This window comes from Anoplopoma fimbria, chromosome 4, assembly GCF_027596085.1.
Source record: "Anoplopoma fimbria isolate UVic2021 breed Golden Eagle Sablefish chromosome 4, Afim_UVic_2022, whole genome shotgun sequence".
NCBI classification, from domain to species: domain Eukaryota; kingdom Metazoa; phylum Chordata; class Actinopteri; order Perciformes; family Anoplopomatidae; genus Anoplopoma; species Anoplopoma fimbria.
In genome coordinates this window covers 24,567,374-24,582,737 of record NC_072452.1, presented here as the reverse complement: position 1 = coordinate 24,582,737, position 15,364 = coordinate 24,567,374, and the positions used below count along the sequence as shown (strand labels likewise).

General features: G+C 41.2%; 1 protein-coding gene across 1 annotated transcript in view; it reads right to left on the bottom strand.

Annotated features, from left to right (window-relative positions):
* Positions 1–4,450: 4,450 nt before the first annotated feature.
* ppargc1b (peroxisome proliferator-activated receptor gamma, coactivator 1 beta) overlaps positions 4,451–15,364 on the bottom strand; it is a 90,101-nt gene continuing 79,187 nt past the window's right edge. The window contains exons 5-12 of the mRNA XM_054597187.1: positions 10,815–11,847; positions 10,361–10,406; positions 8,962–9,026; positions 7,899–8,562; positions 7,064–7,121; positions 6,579–6,697; positions 5,674–5,801; positions 4,451–4,797 (exon numbers count right to left, since the gene is read on the bottom strand). Of these exons, the coding sequence (XP_054453162.1) occupies positions 4,706–4,797; positions 5,674–5,801; positions 6,579–6,697; positions 7,064–7,121; positions 7,899–8,562; positions 8,962–9,026; positions 10,361–10,406; positions 10,815–11,847 (2,205 nt within the window). The 3' untranslated portion in view covers positions 4,451–4,705. The remainder of the gene's footprint in view (positions 4,798–5,673; positions 5,802–6,578; positions 6,698–7,063; positions 7,122–7,898; positions 8,563–8,961; positions 9,027–10,360; positions 10,407–10,814; positions 11,848–15,364) is intronic.

The following is a 15,364-nucleotide window of genomic DNA, read 5'->3' as shown; positions in this document are numbered from 1 at the left end:
ATATCTACACAAACACACAAATATATATTCATATATATGTATATACCTTTTTGTTATAATATGGCTATTGAAAAAAGTTTTAATTACGTCAGTAATTATTTTATAATAAACCACGTTGGATTGGAAAGGAGTTGAAACGGTCATAATGAAAGATAGTGGTAGCTTAGTTTTCCCCCCCAACCTCGATTGATTTTTAAGGCTTGCAATGATGAAAAATGGGGTTGTTTCACCCTCATTCACCCCTTTAACAATGGAGGCATTCACCACTGTAGAATCCCACCACATGTCTTAAAGATTTCACAAATAAGTGGACGTCTAATTTTTTGGGATCATACGTAGAAATAATGCTCTTCCTGCACAAAGATCACAAAGCAACAGGCTAAACAAGAGCTGGCTCTGCCACGTACAATACACTAAAAGCCTTTTTAGGTAACATTTTTGTTGTTAATAACAACTAAATCATAAAAATGTCTGTTTGAAGTTTGAAGGCATGTTTCTTATCCTATTCACACCCTTGACTTCCACCTTTTCTCTCGCAATACTTAAAGGTAAAATAACTTTTTGTGCCATCAGGATTTTGAAGAGTCAGGCTGCCTTCATGTTTCTTAGCATCCATCCTGCTTTGGTACTGCACAATCTTGCAAACACAAAACTATGCATACCAGATACTTTGCACATAACACCATTTGTTTACTTCTATTTGATTGTAAGTGGCTCAATACAAATGCTTCCTTGTTGGGATGACATAGAGGTGCAGTAGTGGGATTCCTACGGTGTCCACCTCCTTTGTTTCCACCAGAGTGAAACTTGACCCGGGTCAAACCAGCGACAACTCGCTTTTGTTCTCCTTTCCCTCCCACCCACATTTCTTTTTACCAGTCATACATGTATAGTTATTGGCTGTTAACGGTCATAAAAGTAAGTGTTCAATGCAACTCAGATTTAAACAAACCTGTGTACCATCAAAAAGGTGGTAATAACATAGTTACAATGGCTTCCTTTCAATGAAGAGAAAAAACTGTGAAGATATTTCACTACTTGGGACGTTATTTGTGCAAGAGTATATTAGTATTTGTTTCGTATACGTGTTATGTGTTTACGACGCAGATAACCACATTCTTCCTGTAGTTTTGTTTTTATGATTTTTTTTGTGTGAACAGCAGTCTACATACAGTACAGTAGCCTATTGAATCTGCAGCTCAAAGAGTGCCCGTGTTGTGGTTCAACACCCAACCATACACTGTACATTATTACCTCAGTTTTTTTCGGAAAGGCTGTCTCCAAGATAAGATTATTATGTATTGCATTTCAAATTGCTTTAAGAAAACATGAAAAAAAAACCATAAAAAAATATTTAGTCATTTCATCAACGGCAAAGAAACATAACCTTCTGGTGTGATAGTCTAAAGGGATACTTGTGTCTTTTTTGTCTTTCTTTTACAACAGTGTTGGACTTTGAGTGAAGTCATTTCAACTTAATTTTTTCCCTTAATTTTCTCCCTGTACTGAAAAAACATTGACTTATTTGAAATAAACCAACCTGACTGTCTGATTAGCAATCAACTATGACCCGCCACTTGAAGAAAATAAAAATAAACACACAATACATTTTATGTTTACAACGAGGCATAGTGCTATATACACATTTTATATTCATATATTATATCTTCTTTTTTTAATATGTAAACCAGCACATTCTCTCACTTTTTAGTAGTATACATACTAAGCACAAAAACTCATTCAGTTGTTTGAGATTAATTTTTAAAATGTCTTTCTGTTTCCTTTTTAAAAAGTTGACACCTCATTTCTCAATCAGTATGTATAGCACTAAATTGTTTTTGTTAGTTTTGGACATCAGTGAGCCTGGAGAAGTAACGCTAGGTCACTTCACTTGCTGTTAATTTTTTTTCAAAACACTGAGTAAGGCGCCTTTGTACTAAGTGTGCGTTCCTAATAAAGTCAAAGGAGAATCGAGTGATGTAAACATTCAAATTTTTGTGTGTGTTACCGAGGAGTTGATTAGATAGAGAGAGGACAAGGGAGAGGATGGGGATAGGGGGTATTATCTGTTAAAAAGCAGAGAGTTTACCAGGGTTTTGGGGGAAGACCTGGAATCAAGGCCTTGAACCCATAAGCGACGGAAAGCGATAGATTTAGAGAAGAGGACCGGCTGCGTCTTATTGAAATTCCTTGGCAAGGAGCGGAGGAAGAGGGGAATCCGGAGGAATGGCGTGTCCCTGCAGAAAACAAGTAGATGAGGGAGAATCTCCCCCTCCAAGCACACTCAAGGACCAACCAGCCACCAAGCCAACGTTCAATCCCCTCCAAACCCCTCCTCGCCGACCTGCAAGCGTCAGCAGTGTCCGACTCAAACACGAGACAAAGACGAAACACTCAGTTACACAAGGACACACAGTCGAGACTCCAAGAAACGGACACGCTATAAAACCGTCGAGGCAAGCGGAGTAAAGAGTTAGAGAAAGAGAAAGATTATTCCCCTCGCAGGGGGCTTAGTGGTAGGAGGAGTCATAGCATTAAAAAAAAAAATCAAACACGAACCCCCCCACCCCCGAACTACCCATAACCCCCCATCAGCTGGGGAAACCCTCACACAGAGAACATTTCTGACAGAAAAACAAAACAGAGCGAGGGACTTTTTTAAAAACAGGATGGGGGAGAGCATCCAGTGGAACGAGGAAATAAAAACAGAGTTGGGAACGGGTTGGATGGATGGATGTGAGGTAGAGAGGCTCAGCTGATACAGTACCTCCAGGACGAGAAACCAGCTTGTTTTTTTTTGGCCGATTGTTCTTTTCGTTACTTTCGCTCGTTCCCTGACTGCGTAGGGTTTTGGTGCCACCGTGTTGGCAGGTTCGGAGGCTCTCTCTCGCTCTTTGCTACTGGCTGCATCAGGAATGTTAATTCGGCGCAACCTCGAACTGCACTTCAAGCCAGAAATCGTCGCGTGAAGTCAACCGGCGACTAAGCAACTCTACCCTTCTTAAAGCACCATAAAAAAACGGCACAATCTTTGGGCATGCAGAAATGGGGAAAACGCAACGATTACATTCAAATTTTCTGAATACATTCCATCTGAATCAACAGACTTCTTCTTCCGGCTATGTTCTATGGATGGACTATGGGGAGCATATTGGTCCTGTTTCCGGTTGTACTTTGAGACCCGTCGTGAAGCACTGATGTCGCCACGAGAAACATGATTCCTGGACAATCGAAATGGTGGAAAAGAAGATTGGACCGGGATGATCTGGTACAAAAGCGCCTATGGCTATCATCTTCAGCTTCCCCATTTCAGCCCTGCTAGCTGCAGTCCAAATGTAAACAGTAGGTGTTGCATTGGCTGAGGCATTCTGGGGTGTCGTTAGGCTGCAGCCATTAGTGGACACATGTTCAATGGGACCCTATCGAATATACATCAAGACCCCAACTGAATGTGGGATTTTTTTTTTACCTGGAATCAATGAATGAAGCACATACAACACACTTCTGAGTAACCGTGAGGATTTGGACCCAATTTCTGCTCAGAAACGACCCCAACTCCAATTCTAACTTCAGGCCCAGTCTTGGATTTGCTTTAACTTAGACGTTAAATATCTTTTTTTAAATACACTTGAAAGCTCCTTTTATAATCTGGTCACATAGTAGGAATTCTAACAGAACTCAATGGGCATCTCGTGTTGTTGCCATAAGTGATGATTTTTTCCCACGGCCTAGTCAGGGTCTTAATGTATACAACGCGGACCAAACGAAGCCTGCAGCAGCCAGTAGCAGAAGCCCAAATAGTCAACATGGCAGAGTTGGAGATTAAGAGTCAAAAGGGGAGAAAGTGGAGGACAGCGGAGGTATCCACCTCCTGACAGTGCATAGATCAAATCAAGGAAGCACTACAATTACAAAAAAGAAAAAAAAAAAAACATGATTTTTTTTTTTTCATCTTCATTTTAGATTTGTAAACTTTATCAGTCATCAAATGATTAAATGTTCTTTTTATATTCTTTGTCCATAACACACACACGCACACACACACACACAATAGATTTTAAAATTTAAAACATCCACAAGTTTTCGCTAAAACAAAGCAGGGGTCATTTTTTTTTTTTTTTTGTTCTGGTTTTACAACCGCACAACTTCATGGCGAACACAGCTCACAGGTTCACCGCCCGAAACCGGATAGAGAGACAGAGGTTTTTTTTATCTCTTTTTTTACAAAACAAACGGAACAAAGAACACGCACACGCAGAAACACACACCACGACGACCAACGCAACGCAGGAATAGCAAGGATTTGCTACAGAGATCTCTCATGCCCGCTCTTCCAAAGAGCGGGCGATGATGTCACCAACACAGACGGCTTTTGTTATTGTTATTCAGCAGGGAACTATATCGTTTGTAGTTGTTGTACCGTTGCTGTTAAAAGTCCCATTTTCTCCATTGTCTCTGAACTCCCAGTGGCTTCCTCGTTTTTAAGCAGTATCCTCTGGTGAAAGAAACTTAAAAAACAAAACAAAAACAAAACAAAAAAACAACGAGGTCCTTATCATTACTTTATTCCATTGGTAAAAATGTAAACATTTTGCGAGGTTGCCTTGCATGGAGGTACTAAGAGGCCTGTCTGAGGGCAGAGCCGTGTAGTTGCAGGGTTGTTGCTGTAGTTCACTAAGGCTGGCCAGTCCGGGTCGCCGTGCCGTCAGCGGTGCAGGGACTTCTGGGCCTCCTTCAGCAGAGTGTCAAAGTCCAGTGCATCGTACTTGCTCTTGACGGGACCCGGGCCCGCCTCGTCTACAAGACAGAGAAACAAGGTCATTGTCAAACGTAAGAAATCTGAGTCAAATTCCAATTCATGTCAAAAGTACAATCTACTTGTGCCTCGTTCACAAGCCCTGATTTTCTGCTCACAGACATGTTTTTGGAGCGAGAGGCTCGCTGATGCATAGCAGACACATTCCAGATATCTAGCAGGCTGAATAATAATTAATAGTAAACATGACAACGTCAAAACCACAAATGATTCTATCCAACCGCAGCGAACGGGACGATGGGTAAGAAGACATCACTGTGAGTGAGTGAGAGGAGGCGGGGCTATGTGTGTATCAGCTGGCTGTCTGTTGGAAAGCGCAGCTGGTACCAGTGCGACGATGCGGAAAACGTATGTCATGATGAATGATTGCTCACAAGTCCCGAAACATCCGGTCCGAGTCGAGTGTCAGGTCTCTCGAGGGCGCGTCTCGAGTCCCTGAGTGTGCCAACTAATTGCGCCTCGAGTTTCTCATCTCTGTCCTGTGTAGCGTAGATGAGCTGATAAACAGTGTGATAACCTGACTTCAGATCTGTGTATACACGCTGATACTTTCTGACTCCATGACAACTTCAAGACTCTCCTTTGATGGTTGTTTGGTGTGAACTTGGCTTAGAGGATCATCGCACCTTACTGTTAGAATTTCAGATGGAATGTGTGCGTCCTAAACGCTGTAAACTTTTGTGACGCTTTCACGTCGAGTTCAGCTTTGGCAACACACGAGTATGCGACATTGACCATATGCAAACAACTCTATTGTCTTAAAAACATACTTATAACTTATAGCTACTAATCAACATGCTGGTTTCCTACGTGAGCCACTCTCACTATGACTTTGTCAGTGTGTCCGTGTTCATTACCAAGATCTATGTAGCGTTTCCTCGTCAGCCTCCTGAGACCTGCAGGTCCATTCTGGAACACAGTCTCCCGTTCTCTCCAGTGCTTTTGAACCCCCGCCTGGCGGATCTTTATCACCCCGCAGCGCTCCCTACAACCAGACAGGAAGAGAGACAGACACATGCATTTAGGTAATGTTCCCTACTACTTCTACTGAGCTGCCGACCGGCATCAGTCGAGCTGGAGAACACTGAATCAATCATACGCATCCTTTCATTCAATGTGCATTCAGAGAATAACTGGATTGAAGTAGTCCAATACAGAAAAAAACTGAAACGCAAAACATCTCCTTTGTTACTGATCTGATCTGTTCCTGGACTGATGCCTGATTTGTATTATATACACAAGCACTGTATTGATTTTTAAAGAACAAATCCGAAAGAAGTGAAATGGAAAGATGTTTCACCTTTACTATATCTAGTTCAACTTTTTAAAGTCATATTTAATGAAATTTGTCCTCTGTAATTGACCCATTCTCTGCAACATGCAAAGACCCAAGGACTCAAACTTCGGTTCTGAGGTCAGGGCCATACAACTAGCATTTCATATAGGTGAGCAACTCAATTACTAAGAATCATCAGCTTTGTTTGAACTGTGCTGTGTTACCAGAACGGGATTTGCTTTTTGTTACAATGACATGAGCGGCCAATAGGTCCATATCGCATCAAGTTGGTGAACTTTTAGGCAAAGACGCCTCCGTTTGGAACAGTATTTGACTACAATACTTTCATCTGATTATGACGAGTGCATTTGAAACCATCGAACTGCTGCCCATAGCGCAAAAAAAAAAAAATCTTTACAATCTTTAAAAGAGAAAGTTCCCATATCTCCTCCCTTTATTCCAGCATATCCAGATCGGGATACTCACTCGTTGCAGATGATGACTTTGCAGTCCTCGGGTTTGCCGAAAACCTGGAAGCGTTTCCTCAGCATGTTCTGGGTCACGCTGGTTGGCAGGTTGTGGATGTAAAACACCTGGCAGTTGTCCTGGCAACAGGGAAACCATGGCAACAGTCAGGACAAAGGACGGTACAGATAGACGTGGGAACTGAGGCGGGAACACTGAGTGCGGGGCGGCATCACTTCACAAGCCCCCGTGTTCATTTGCATGCAGTATGTTATCTGATTGTGCAGCTGCAGTATGAATCTGAAGATCTATTTTTATGGTATCAGTGCATTTAAATGTCCAAAATCATGTATAAAAATCTCTGATGTTTCGGATCATAAACCATTTGACCTTTAGAGGTGGTCATTGTAGTCTAGTGAGCTCAGAGCTACTGAGGTGGAGTTTGCTTTTAGATTTAAAAGTCTCTTTAATTCAAAGTCTGGAGAGCTGAAGGATGTTCTTTGTACCTCGTCAGACTTGGCTTTGTTCCTCTGCTTGTCGTCGGTACAGATCTCAGAGTTCTCACTATGACAGGGCGAGAAAGAAAAGGGGGAAAAGAGAGAGAGAGAGAGAGAGCGAGATAAGGACGAGCACAAGGTGAAACAGAAATGTCATGAGGAAACAGGTGAACTGCGGCAAAAGAGGCGGACTTTCTCCCACTTACTGCAGTACGGCACCGCTCTGTCTCTCTCTTTTAAACCCCCACCTCCTTTATTCTCTGCCATTGTCTTCCATGTACAGAAGTAATGTGACCACTGACCTTCTTCTTTGTGAGTTAAACTTTATCTAACACTTATAGAAATGAACACTGACCTAGTTAAGTACGCAGTGCAATATTTGATTTTAAACGTTGACACGGTTTTCTTTCATACCGTGTTTCTATTTACACCCTAAGAATCAGATCACTCTCCTATTCACGCTCTGTTCACAGCATTAAAAGTGTTTAACTTGACTTTTTTTTCTCCGTGCGTTTCAAAAGCGACAAGGTTCATGTTTGGTCGCATTGCTGCAATGCAAAGAGGACACCATTCTTTTGGCCAAAAACACGATTTGCCGTGACGACATTTGATGCTTTGGCTTTTGCGGTTTGGGTGGCATTCAAGTAAAGAGTTCAGCCTCCAGCATTCACCTTTGTTTACCCTCGTCTAGAAGGTCGGGTGATGATACACCGCAAGATAGATGTTTGTCTCTCCCTTTCTCTCTTATACTCGTGTTGTCTTCTTCCCTCTGGCTTCCCTCTGTCTCTACATTTCACTGGTATCTCCTCGACCTACATCTTCTCTTCTCTGCTCAATGACTCACCTGGAGTCTGTCTTGCTGGCGGGGGAGTCGGGACACAGGTGGAGGATGGGCGAGGGTGAGCGGGACGCAGACGAACGCTCCGCCTCTTCCTCCGAGAACGGGGGTGTGGCCGCCGTCGACTGGCAGCGTGACGGCGGCAGCGGTGAGGACGATATCAACGCCTTGGTCTGTTGCTGAAGCTGTTCTGCGATTTTTGACACCAGCCTCTCCCCGTTCTCCTTCCCGTTCCTATCCGACACCTGATGGTCTGCTTCTCTGGGCGTGAGGGTGAGGCTGACTCCGTCGCCTCCTCCTTGCGCCTGCAGAATGGCGCCCAGCATGGCAGCGCTGCGCTTACGGCTCTCCCCGAGGCTCAGAGCACAGTAGTCGTGGTCGCCGAACGTGCGGTGGGTGTCGCTGTCGCCGGCCTGGCCCATGCGCCGCAGCTGGGCGTACAGCTCCGTCTGCTCTGGAAGCTTCCGCTGGTGGTTGGCGCGGCTCGGCCGGGACGAGGCCTTGGCGGCGGCGTTGGTGCTTGAGGCCGAGTGAACTGACTCGCCGCAACCTCCTCCGCCATCGCCGCCGCTGCCGACACCTGTTCCTTCACCTCCCTTTCCTCCCTCTGCTGGTTTGAAGAGCTCATCCTCCACTGGTTTGTGAGGCGGGGTGGTGGGAGGGGTGAGACCTTAAAACGGGGGAGATACTCAATTGAGTTGGATATAAACTGCTTCCTGCCAAGAAATAGTCCGTCACATGACCTCCAGTTCAAACGTTTGGTTCAATTAAACAAATTGGCTGGAACAAAAATAGGCTTTGGACAAAGCCCCCCATTCTCAGTCTTTATGCTAAGCTAAGCTAACGGGCTGTTGGCTCCAGCTCCATATTTACTGCTCAGACACACATTGGTATCGATCTTCTCATCTAACTCCTAAATCTCTGTCTCTGATAATGAAATGCACAGCTTCCTGTTCCTTTTGAAGATTTGTTCCCCCGCTTATCCCTCATGAATGTACCTTCAGAGCTGTAACCTGTTGACATTCAACACGAATCCAAACAAACAACCGAGTAAACGTCAGATGTTTACCTGCCGTTCCACACAGATCCACGCTGAGCGTCTGCTCGAAAGGCTTGGTGCTGAACTGGGACTCCCTGATGGTGAAGAGACAGCAGCCATCAACGGAGAAAGAGAGAGAGAGAGAGAGAGAGAGAAATTAAAGAGCGCTGTGTCATGTTGGAATATGTTGTATTAAAAAAATAATAATCCAAGTCAAAAGCAATCCAATAACCGCCTTAAACGTCTCCCAGTAAAAGCTCTTTCCAGCTGATGCCTGCTGAATTTGAATTATGTTCCTCTCTGTAAATGCGACTGCCATTTCTCGGCGCTCCTCATTTCTTATCGCAACAACCACATGTACTCGGCCGTCCTCTCCCCTATTCTTCTTCTGCTTTTCTATTTCTGGCTGTCTGTTTCTGTTTCTCCAGTTGCCATGAAAAGAAACGAGCGGTGCCAAGTGGATTGGCTTCAGGCGGGATATTACCCTCCGCCGAGAACAGGGGAGTCAAATATATTAAAAGAAACAAAACACAAAACTCTTTTTCTTGTTTTGGGTGAGCGCTTCAGAAGACAGATTCATTTAGAAGATGGACGGATGCCAGCGGTTTGTGCAGGACAAACATGACTGGTTGGAGCTGGAGAAGTTCCACGGTTTGAGGCTGGATGGGTGGGGAGGTTAATTTGTAAAAGCAGGAGCAGTGAGGGCTCACAAGTTGAAATCTGAGCCGCCAGTGGTCCTGATTCATTAGGGATTTTTGGAATGAAATAGCTGCATTTGGGACCATCTTGTTACAACGTTAAAATATTATACAGTCTCATTAGATTAAACATGACATGACTGCAAACCATGCTTTGATAAAAAACATGGATTCAGGCTCATTTTGAAGCATGAAGATGTTCATAATCTTCCTCTCTTACCACGTTTGCTTCTAACGCTGTATTGACACTCACAAGTCTATTAAGTCCTGTCAAACTTTGATATGCTGAATGTGAATATGTGCATTTGTTTCAGAGGCTCTTCCTCACTGCCAACAACAAATCCCCAGGCCAAACTGTGAAGCGCTGATGTTGAATGCATTTCCTCAGCTGTCTGGAACAGAAGCTCATTGTAGGAATTCCCGGGAGGACCTGTGTGCTCCTCAGAGGTCATCTCCCTTGTAGATCCTTACTGTAAGCTTTTAATAAATAGCTGGTTATGAACCAGTAGAGATTTGATCTAATGGCACCGTGGAGCATCATCAACAACTGGAGGTTCAGGAGGAGGACCAGGACAAAAGACATTCATCTTAGGATGCTTCTGCTATTCTCAACATAAAGGACTCTGCTGCAGCTGCAGGCTACATGCTGCATAACAAATTGAGCTTTTTTTTTTTCTCAGGCTGCCACTGTGTGATGAAACACAGCAGGTGCTCCACGTGGAGAAACTCACCCTGTGGACTTAGTGTTGAGAGTCAGACAGAGGCAGGCTCGCTTCTCTGCAATCAGAAAAAGAAGAGAGTTAGAGCCATGCAGAACCTACAAATCAGTGCTCGGAAGACTTTTCAACTTTCTGGATCTTCTGAAGAGCTAGATTATACAGTACCAGTCAAAAGTTTCTACATTGTAGATTAATATTGAAGACATCCAAACTATGAAGGAACACATATGGAATTATGTGGTAAACAAACAAATGCTCAACAAACCAGAATATGTTTTATATTTTACATTCTTCAAAGTAGTTGAATGAGAAGGTGTGTCCAAACCTTTGACTGGTACTGTATGTGATTTATGTTAATCCATGGAAATTTAGTAAATTAACTTTTAGAGTTAGAGACCTCTAAATAAAATGTGACATTGGTAGATATAAAGAGTTTAAAGGCCAGAATGCCTCCCATCCATCTCACCGTTGTGGCAGCAGGGTTTGTTCGGCTCCGTCGTGCTGAAACTCGTCGTTCGCTGCTCCGCCTGCGTCTCCGTCATCGTCGTCCCGCCTCCCGCTTGGGTTAGCAGGAGTTTGACCCCACCTCGTCCCTCCTCCCTCTCCTCCCTGTCCTTCCTCTCCCCTTCCCTCGCCCGTCCAGGCCGCAGCCTCTTGGCGAAGCGGCTGGGGAAGGAGGCCAGGCGTCGCGAGCGCCTTACCGAGAAGGAGCCGCCGTCCTCTGCCGCCTCATCGGGGCTTTGCTGAGCCTCAGAGGAGCGGCTTCTCCTCTCGTGGGAGGAGGAGTCTTTACGCAGCTCCGGCTTATGGGTGGTGGAGCTGTGGGAGTAGTTCTGAGCTGACTTAGCCGTGAGAGCGGACACCCTGCTGGGGCTGTGAGAGTGGGCGTAGGGGGGGCTGTGCAGTCTGTAAGGCTTGCTCACGTCGTACGAGCTGCTCTGCTGCAGGAGCTCACGGAGGAGGGAGTTGGCCTTCATCTCCCTCCGCCTCGCAAAGGGGAGCCTCCGGGGGCCACTAGGCCCGGTTAAGCCCCCGCCAGTCCCGGAAGCAGCCACCAAGACAACTCTGCTGTGAGAGTTTGTGGCGGCCGTGCGGGGGCCCTCGGGTCTGGCCCGGGGCCGCGGGGCGTCGCGGTCCTTCCGGTCCCAGCCCTGCTGCTTGCGTGTGGGCAGGCAGTAGGTGTGCATGTAGGTGATCAGCTCCACCACCGAGTGCAGTTCTTTCTCCGAGCTGAACTGAGGCTTCGGCGGCTCTGCGGGGGCCACGACCGCCACGCCCTCCACCTCGCTGCTGGAAGACTCTTCTTCTTCTTCTTCCTCATCTTCTTCATCCTCCTCCGAATCACTGTCCTCGTCGTCTTCTTCCTCTTCGTCCTCCTCCGTGTCCGGGGCCGGAGTGTCCCCTGTCTGCCGGGCGGTGGTGAGGTGTCGGTGGAGCTCGGTGCACAGGCGGCCCGCGGGACGCACCGCTCGGGGCTTCCGCTCCTGACGGAGGTCACTCTGAAGGGTGGAGACACACAAACATTAATACCAGTGTCACATATCAACTGACATTTGTTTAAATCTCAGTCTTTGACTCTGAGGAACTGACAACAAAACTTGATATTTACTATCAATGTACTATCAAACTCCTTCAGAAAACCCTGAGAGGAAAAGTGTCTTTTTTTTATCTTTGTGAGCAATGTTGGCCAAAAGTTTATCATAAGTTATAATTTTTTTCAGCCTGAATTAAATTAATGTAATAAATAAAAGGTAAATTAACTTATGGGTCAACTATATACTATACTATGACATTTAAATGACATATTATACTATCACTTTTTCTTGCCATTTCCCTGAAAAACTGTAGTATGATATATTTCATGACATTGAAACAACATGCTATACTGTGAGGTTTTTATGACATTATACTATCACTTTTTCTGACTTTTTTCATGTCATTTATATGAATATAAATATATTATGACATATTTCATGACATTTCAAGAGCATACTACACTAAGACTTTTCTATGACAATCTTATGACATACAATACTAAGACTTTATTCCATGACAAACTATCCTATAACCATTTCATGACATACTGTGCCATGATTTCTTTCTTACATTTGTCAAGACATACTTGCAATTTCTACTGCTTCACTATTGAGAGTACTCTAACGCCTGGTATGTTGCACCACCCTCAACTGTAAGGCACTACAAAGGGTGGTGCAAAATGCTCAGCACATCATCAGGACGGAGCTGCTATCCATGGAGGACCATTACTCCCAGTGGTGTAGGAAGAGGACCAACAGGATTATCAGAGACCCCAAACCACCAAAGCCACAAACTGTTCTACCTGCTGCCGTCTGGAACAATCTACCACTGAATCCTTGATAACTTCTCATTATACATTTACTACTTTACTGTTTAAAATGTATTCGTTCTGCATTAACACTCCATAATAAAGATATTTTGTTATATTTTTATACTGCTTCACTGTAGTTGTTGTATATGAAAATAAAGAACTTGAAACACGTGACTCATTTAATGGCATACTGTACTGTTTTAAATGGAATACTATGTGTGACATTCATAATGAGATGATGACATACTCCATATATGACTTTAATGATAATCTGTAGTATTAAGCTCTTAAGACTTTTATATGACTTTTTTTCAACATACTATACTATGACATAATATACTATGACTTTTTTATGACTTTTTTCGACATACTATACCATGACTTTTTTATGACATACTATACCATGACTTTTTTATGACTTTTTTATGACATAATATACTATGACTTTTATATATTTTTTTCGACATACTATACTATGATTTTTTTTTTTCGACATACTACACTATGACTTTTTTTTTTGACATGACTTTTTTATGAAAAAAAATCGACACACTATACTATGACTTTCTTTCGACATACTATAATTTGACTTTTTTTCGACATACTATACTATGATTTATTTTTTCGACATACTATACTATGACTTTTTTATGACTTTTTTTCGACATACTATAATTTGACTTTTTTTCGACATACTATACTATGACTTTTTTATGACTTTTTTTCGACATACTATACTATGACTTTTTTTCGACATACTATACTATGACTTTCTTTCGACATACTATAATTTGACTTTTTTTCGACATACTATACTATGACTTTTTTTTTTTTCGACATACTATATATGACTTTTTTTTTTCGACATACTATACTATGACTTTTTTTCGACATACTTTTTATACTATATTTATTTTTTCGACATACTATACTATGACTTTTTTCGACATACTATACTATGACTTTTTTATGACTTTTTTTCGACATACTATACTATGATTTATTTTTTCGACATACTATACTATGATTTTTTTCGACATACTATAATTTGATTTTTTTTTTTCGACATACTATACTATGATTTTTTTTTCGACATATACTATACTTTTTTTATGACATACTATACTATGACTTTCTTTCGACATACTATATTATGATTTTTTTTTTCGACATACTATACTATGACTTTTTTCGACATACTATACTATGATTTTTTTCGACATAATATACTATGACTTTTTTTTTTTTTTCGACATACTATACTATGATTTTTTTTTCGACATACTATAATTTGATTTTTTTTTCGACATACTATACTATGATTTTTTTTTCGACATACTATAATTTGATTTTTTTTCGACATACTATACTATGATTTTTTTTTCAACATACTATACTATGATTTTTTTTTCGACATACTATACTATGATTTTTTTTCGACATACTATACTATGACTTTTTTCGACATACTATACTATGACTTTTATAATGACTTTTTTTTCGACATACTATACTATGATTATGATTTTTTTCGACATACTATACTATGACTTTTTTTCGACATACTATAACTTTTTATGACTTTTTTCGACATACTATACTATGATTTTTTTTTCGACATACTATACTATGATTTTTTTTTCGACATACTATACTATGACTTTTTTTGACTTTTTTTTTTTCGACATACTATACTATGACTCTTTTTCGACATACTATACTATGACTTTTTTTTTTTCGACATACTATATTTGACTTTTTTTCAACATACTATACTATGATTTTTTTTTCGACATACTATACTATGATATATTTTTTTCGACATACTATAATTTGACATGACTTTTTTTTCGACATACTATACTATGACTTTTTTCGACATACTATACTATGACTTTTTTTCGACATACTATACTATGACTTTTTTCGACATACTATACTATGATTTTTTTTCGACATACTATACTATGACTTTTTTTCGACATACTATACTATGACTTTTTTTCGACATACTATACTATGACTTTTTTTTCGACATTATTTTCGACATACTATACTATGACTTTTTTCGACATACTATACTATGATTTTTTTCGACATACTATACTATGATTTTTTTTCGACATACTATACTATGACTTTTTTTCGACATACTATACTATGACTTTTTTATGACTTTTTTCGACATACTATACTATGACTTTTTTTCGACATACTATACTATGATTTTTTTTTCGACATACTATACTATGACTTTTTTTCGACATACTATACTATGATTTTTTTTTCGACATACTATACTATGACTTTTTTTTGACTTTTTTTCGACATACTATACTATGACTTTTTTATGACTTTTTTTCGACATACTATACTATGACTTTTTTTTCGACATACTATACTATGACTTTTTTTCAACATACTATAATTATGATTTTTTTTTTCGACATACTATACTATGACTTTTTTTTTTCGACATACATACTATATTATGACTTTTTTTTCGACATACTATACTATGACTTTTTTTCGACATACTATACTATGACTTTTTTCGACATACTATACTATGACATTTTTTCGACATACTATACTATGACTTTTTTTGACTTTTTTTCGACATACTATACTATGACTTTTTTATTTTTTTCGACATACTATACTATGAC